The 7,392-nt window shown below is 39.4% G+C and overlaps 1 protein-coding gene across 1 annotated transcript in view; it reads right to left on the reverse strand.

Moving 5' to 3' along the window:
• The window catches only part of Arhgef38 (Rho guanine nucleotide exchange factor 38), a 106,226-nt gene that overhangs the window by 33,858 nt on the left and 64,976 nt on the right, over window positions 1-7,392 (reverse strand). The window contains exon 4 of the mRNA XM_031376174.1: window positions 5,077-5,224. Coding sequence (XP_031232034.1) covers window positions 5,077-5,224 — 148 coding nt within the window. The remainder of the gene's footprint in view (window positions 1-5,076; window positions 5,225-7,392) is intronic.

A 7,392-nucleotide genomic window follows, 5' to 3' on the forward strand; every position in this document is an offset into this window, starting at 1 on the left:
AAAAAAAAAAAAAAAAAAAATTGCATGACTTCATTCTTCAGCAGTAGATGGTCTTTTTGTTTGTTTTTGTTTCTTTGATTAGTTGGTTGGTTGGCTGTGACATTTCAGTCCTGGCTGTCCTTTAACTTGCCCTGTAGAGCAGGAAGCCTTTGAACTCACAGACATCCTCCTGCCTCTGGCTCCTGAGTGCTGAGTTAAAGGCACGTGCTATCCTGCCTCGCCTTTTTATATTCAGGGATTAAGATAAAATTTTAATGATAAACACCTATGCTGAATTGGATTTAATAAGCTAAAAAGTCCCAGTTATTTAATGTTTCATGTGGAAAACATTTCCATGTGTATGAAGTGACTGCTTCCTCAGTCCCCTGACCTGTGTCTGTAAATAGATTCCTAGACATCTTGGAGTAACTGGGTTCTCCCGAGTCTGAAACCTTCAAATGAAAATCAAAGACAAAATTACCCTGTCTTTAAAATGAACACCTGTTGTAATTTTAGGTAATTATTGTTTGATATTTAAAGAATTCCATAGTGAAAAAAATTGGCTGTCTTACATCCAATTCCTTATATTTACATTCTTCCAATAATATATATCTTCCTCTAATGGAAAATTGCATTTGTTTTAGGATTTGGTTTTTTTGCTTCTTTGTTTTTTTCTTAAATCTTATAATATAAAATACAATATATATAACATATATAATATAAATACACTAAATTTTTTAAATGTTGCTTTTTAAATGTGTCTTTTAATTTACTTCAACAAAACAATCTAAAATTATAATAAAACTAAGCTTGAACTTAATGTAACATCCCTGTATATAAAGGGCCCTGGCATTTTTCTAATAGAGGAAGCCATATTTTGTATAATAGAGGAAGCACTGTTCTGTAAGGGACCAGCACTGCATCATAACTTCACCTGATTATTTCACCACTGAAAAAGAAACATGTTTTTTTTTACGATAGATGTTGAAGCTTTCAGAAGGTGTTTCCAATCATGGACAATCTAGGAAGAAGCTATTTATAGAATAAAATAATTACCTCCCTCTCCTGGGCCCATTATAATTTGACTCATGAATTAAAGGGTTCATATGGCTATTTCTTAAAGATTATGGTCTGTTTCTGAACAAATGTCATACCACAAAGAGCTGGAAGAATTTCTGAAAGTGGCTCTGATTTTTATCTGGGACCTTTCATTTAGAATGAAAACAGAAGGTGGCGAATGAATAAGGGTGCTGCCCCTTAGCTTGTCCACTGCATGGAATTTTCGCTGCTTCTCCAGGTAGGAAGGCCACAGGAACAACGTGGGCAGAATGCCGAGAGAGCTAAAAGGTAAGTGGCTTCCTTCTGAGGATGGGACCTTTGTTACAAACAGATAAATACAGATCGATTTGTAATACTAAGACACGAGGCTAGACATATGAGCTCCAGTCACCAAAACACTTAGACAAGTTCCTTGGTTCTTATTTTATTACAAACTAAATGGACCCATTGGGGCCACTGACATACGACAGTGGCCTTAGTAACATTTCTAACTAGAAAAACTGAAAAAGCCTGTTTTAATAATACCTACTCTTGCTAAATAACTGTCCAGTTTTCACATCTTCACATAGACCAGGAGTCATATTAACTCCAAAGAGTCAAAGTAATGAGGTTCTGAGAAAACACCTTCTAGACCCTTAGAGACCTATTCATATAGCACTGCGGGTAATCCTACCGGTCATCCCTGCTTCCCCGCTTAAACACTCCTTGTGGAATTAAAAAGAGTTTGCAAATGTCCAGTTTTTAGGTTGTAGGTGTAAATGCACACTGCGTTTTTGAATAATTTTAATTTTAAAAATAAGATTTAATTTATATGTATGAGTATTTTACTGGTGTGTGTATGCGTCTCATGGGAATGTGAATGCTGGGTGCCCAAGAAGATCAGAAGAGGGCATTGGCTTCCCTGGAATTGCAGTACAGATGGTTGTGAGCCACCATGTGGGTGCTGGGAACTACACTGGGAACTACACCCAGGCCTTCTATAAGAGCAGCCAGTGTCTTAATCCTGGAACCATCTTTCCCTACTTTAAAAAAAAAAAAAATTGCTCACTGTTAAAACACATTCTTGGTGTATCTGGCACTTGGGGGAACTTACACACCAAGAAATATTGCCCTAACACTTCAAAACTAATTTGCTGGATACAAATATAATTTTCTTTTTTTAATGATAATGGGCTTCAGAGAATAACCAGGACTCCTAAGGTCGAATCTCAGGTAGGCCTAGGGAGCATCTCTGCCATCCTGTTGGAGGTTCATCTTGAGCTGCACCTACTGAGATAGGAAGCACATCAACTTTGTATTGCTGGTAAACTTGGCAGCTGGTGTTTATCTCTGACTACAGTTCATGTTCCTGGGGGCCAAGAACCATGCTTAAATATTTAAAAAAAAAAACATTATCTAGCACTCATAATAAATATTTATGAGGCCCTCAATAAACATACTTTAATTTTGGCTAAAATGTAACCTAAGTCACTTTAAAAATCCACTTTAGCGTCTGAGGCATGAAGCTACCTCTCACACAGATATTTTGCTTCAGACTGACTCATTTCAGTATCCCTCACCCTGCTGAAAATGGAGATTGTGGCTAATGTTCATTAGAAATGGCAGCCGCTCCTTTATTTAGCCAGTAGGAAAAGCTAGGGCAACAGTAATACCTTTGACTGATTACTTGGCAGGGGAAACCAAGCCCTGAGGGTGTTCGGGACTCTCTTTGGCCTATAAACCTGTTTGAAAACCTGTTTCTCAGAATTTAGAGCTTTATCTCAGCTGAGGTCAGTGTTACAGCGATGTCAATAATGCTTCTGCACTCAGCCCCCAGGCAGACCCGCACAATCCGCCATTAAGTTTATTTTCATGGAAAGGCTACATTGGGGAAAATAGCTCTAACTTAAACTATTTTATTCTGATTTTCTTTCCCTTAAGAAATAGCTTTGCCAATACTATTTCATTTGGATTTTGTGCATTCTACACCTTAACAGCTTTTGGCGGGTCAAATTATTTCTAAAAGTCAAAATGGTTCTGAGTACGCAAGATTGGACACATCATGGGACAGCAATTTTGAAGGTCAAAAAACAAAAACAAAAACAAAAACAAGTTATTAGTTTTGAAGATAAATTTGAGAGTCTAAAATTGCCTCTATTTTTAACTGCTTCTAAAGAAAACGGTATTGTAGCTGTGCTACATAGAGAATTCTGTAGCAGGCTCTGTTCTCTTAGGAATCAAAAGTGTATTGAAGGCACATATGTTTACCCACACCACAGCAGCTTCTGAGAGGCATTCAGGAGGATTATGGGCCCAAGCTTGCTTCCTCTCCAGGTCCCTTGGGCACTGGGGTTAGACCAAAGGTAATCGAATGAGCCAGCTTTTTATATGTTATGTGATTTCTTTCCCCCTACTATTTCCAGAAGAACCTTAAGGAAAGTGTCATCTATTAGATTAGATCTTGCCTCTTATTTAAAGTAAGAAGGCTTTTTATATGCAGAACACCATTGTCTTGTGTGAGGATAAAAATACATGTCTGTGGAGAGGACTTTTTCTTCATATATGAACTTCATACATATATGACTTATCTGTGCATGCCGATCTCCTTGGAGAGTATAAAGTTTTATTTATTTATTTTTGGCATGTAGATGCATACACACCACAGCACAAGCCTTCAATAAATGTCCTTTTTCTCTTCTTTTCTTTTCTTTTCTTTTCTTTTCTTTTTTTCTCTCGGAAAAGTGTTAAAGACCTGCAATTTTTGGCCAACAGAGGAGGATAAAGTTGAAATTGTATGAAAGGGTTTTTTGGTGTTTGTTTTTGTTTTTTCTTGTTTTGTTTTAGGCAATGAAGACCAAATTAAACTCATTTTCGGTTCTGAAGCCTGGAAAGTCCTCCAGCGGTGTCCCCACTGCACCTCAACATTGTTATAGACTTCTCCTATCAAAGCAGGGTTCCCCTTCCTCCCATACAACAGAACACACAAAGGTGTACTTGAGTTTCAGACTGCTGCACCTTGACTGGAACACCGAGGCGTCCCAAAGCTGGCCAATCCCTGACCTGGCACAGCCCAGTAAACAAAATACAGCCTGTCTGACAGTATAGAGTTATTAACAGGCAAAGGCCTTAGGAAAACTCGACAAGAGGAGAAAAAGGAGAGTCATGTGCCAGGAAGCAATACGTGCAGTATGATGCTGGCTTCATCTGAAAAGTCAGATCAAGCACAGGCTCATAGTCTCTTGTTTAAAAAAGATAATATCGGTGATTATTAATTGACTGGGAATTAACAAGAGCTTTAAGACTCTTATTCAAATGTATAGGTTCAGATTTGATTGTGAATAGGTACTTATTTTAGGAAAAATAATGCATATCATGTACATATCATGCATGCCTCTGCTGCCTCCTCATGTATTGCGGGTGAGGACGGCAGAGTATCTGATTGTTTTGAAGTTAAGTTTAGGGAGGTCTTAATGATCTTCGAGATCTCCCCTTGGTGAATTAGAGGTATTCAGGAATACCTCTAATATAACCAACCCACTACCCACCAGCCCTTGAGAATGCATGAATAGCAGGTTTATTTTATAATTATTGTTTGATAATATAGCATTCCCCCTGCCCCATCTCTACATGGCCTTGAATCTTTGTCTCCCATGTTAGTTTTAGTCATCTTGTCAAGGAGGAAGAAAAGCTGATCTTGGCAGGGCAGTGGTGGCGCACACCTTTAATCCCAGCACTTGGGAGACAGAGGCAGGAGGATTTCTGAGTTCGAGGCCAGCCTGGTCTACACAGTGAGTTCCAGGACAGCCATGGTTATACAGAGAAACCCTGTCTCAAAAAACCAAAAAAAAAAAAAAAAAAAAAAGGAGAAACCCCCCCCCCCAAAACAAACAAACAAAAAAACTAATCTTGGCTTGTAGCACATCAACCATTTATAATGCAGCCGTCCAAGCAAGCCCTGTAAAATGTTGGCTATGTGTGACCTTTCATCCTGGTCCATTGCAAAAGACCCCTGCTAAGCAGCCAAACTGGATGCGAGTCACCTTCTGTAAAAGACCTTACTTTAAGGACTGGATGCAGTGGCTCAGATGCTGCTTCAGCTCCTCTTCCTTTTCATAGGACTCTAGGACACTGTGCGCTTCATCATGGTTGTAGCAATAGATTTTATAAATATCCTCCAGCGGTCCTTTAATTTGCAAGAATACCTCTCCTGAGCAATATAAACAAAGACAAAATGATCTCATCAGACTGAAGTGACATTTTATATGTTATTACTCAGTGTCGACTATTGCAGAAACTTAGGTCTGTCCCCTGGTGTCCAGTTTATTTGGAAAGGCTGCTAGACACCGAGTGGATAGTTCCCCTTCCCTTTCCTTCCTCCCACCATTTCTTCTCCTTCTCTCTCTCTTTTCTTCTTTTTGGACTTTTATAAAGCAAATGACAAAGAGCTAATGGGTGGGTGCACAGAATCACAGTTGAGAGCAGACTGGATTAGAGTGGTCTGCCCATGTTTTAATCAAGCTTTGCTACTGACTGCCTTTGAGACTTAAGAAACTATTACTGAGGCTGTGGAGCGCTCACAAAAAGAGACCTATCACAGCTGCCTCCGAAAGACCCAACAAGCAGCTGAAAGAATCAGATGCAGATATTTGCACCCAACCAATGGACAGAAGCAACTGACTCCCCGGGTTGAATTAGGGAAGGCTGAAAGAAGCTGAAGAGAAGGGCAATCCTATAGGAGGACCAGCAGTCTCAATTAATCTGGACCCTCAAGTTCTCTCAAACACTGGACCACCAAATAGACAGCATACACCAGCTGATATGAGGTCCCCAACACACATACAGTAGAGGACTTCCAGGTCTGGGTTCAGTCAGAGATGATGCACCTCAAGAGACTGGATGCCCCAGGGAGTTTAGAGGTCAGGTGGGATGCGGGGTGGAGGCATTCACTTGGAGACGGGGGTAGGGGGTGGGGAGGTTTGGGGGCAGGGAGGAGATGTGGGATGTGGAACATTCATATTGGGGGATGGAATACGGAGTGTAAAAAATAAATTAAAAAGTAAAATAAAATTTAAAAAAGAGAAAATTATTTCAATGCTGTTTCCTCATGTATAAATTACCAGCTATAAGAGATTCAATTTCATTGAGATGTAATTACAATTAAGACATGTAGTGTGTGCAAAACTCAGAGTAGAGGACATACATAATAAATGTTCAAAATGGAAAAAAGGTTTTTGTTGACTTATCAAAATGATAGGAGATATAAGGTATGTGGTTTTATGGATATTTAGTCTACTAACAACATTTTCTTAGATTCTCTGGAAGGTAAACAGAATTTACAGAAAAGAATAGGGGTGTGGATAGAGAAACGGGTTCACCAGTTCAGAGTGCCTGCAGCTCTTCCAGAGGACACAAATTTAGTTCTCAATACCCATTACGAACATGGCTCACAACTACCTTCAACTCCAAGTCAGGAGATCCAGCGCTCTCTTCTGGCCTTTGTAGGCCCTTGCATACATGTGACATAAAACTGAATTTTAAAATGAGTTTAAACAAATAGAACATTTCTCTACATATAAACGATGAAAGGATGGTTAATTATTCCTTGTAAAATTCAATTGGATACTATTGTGAAGCAATGTTAGGCAAATACCTTCATGAAACAGCTGAGATGGATTGTGTCCAAACATTTAATGAATCCTCTTTGGTATTGTGATATAATTAGAAATATAGGGGGCCTAGTACATACCAAATGCCAGCCTGATTTAATCACTCATCCAAGCACTTAAAACTGAGTGTAAGCATTATATGTTGAGGGCAATGCACAGGAAACATGAGACAGGATCTATTCCCGAAAAGCATTTTAAGCTCGAGATCAGTCATAATTTGGAAGCTGAATTGACTCCAATGGCTGTACTGAATGGTAGCGATGTGGACATACTGTCTATAGTCAATCTTCCTTCAGAAACAGGATTGCCTTGAGCACGTTAAACATGTTTCATACATGGAACTGCTTCTTTTTCTACATGCATGAAGAGATGGGAGGCTATTTATCTATACGAATTTGGAATGAATAAATCTGAGTTGGAAATGAATAACTGATTCAAGTCCTGCTAGGAGGTGACAAAACCAGGATTATGGGCCAGATAGTGTTCTTGACTCTCCTTGTTCAGTCCTCACACACCAGCGCTCTGCTGGATGCTGGCTGAGGTGGGGCCGCTACTACAGTCCGAATCAGAAGCCAGGGCTTGGACGGTGATTTCAGAAATAGTCTTGTTGTTCTATTTATTTATTTGCTTCCTCATTATAGGGGATTTCTTCTCTACTTATAGCTAGATTCTGAAGAGAGAGAGAGAGAGAGAGAGAGAGAGAGAGAGA

Source organism: Mastomys coucha, unplaced genomic scaffold, assembly GCF_008632895.1.
Source record: "Mastomys coucha isolate ucsf_1 unplaced genomic scaffold, UCSF_Mcou_1 pScaffold16, whole genome shotgun sequence".
NCBI lineage: Eukaryota > Metazoa > Chordata > Mammalia > Rodentia > Muridae > Mastomys > Mastomys coucha.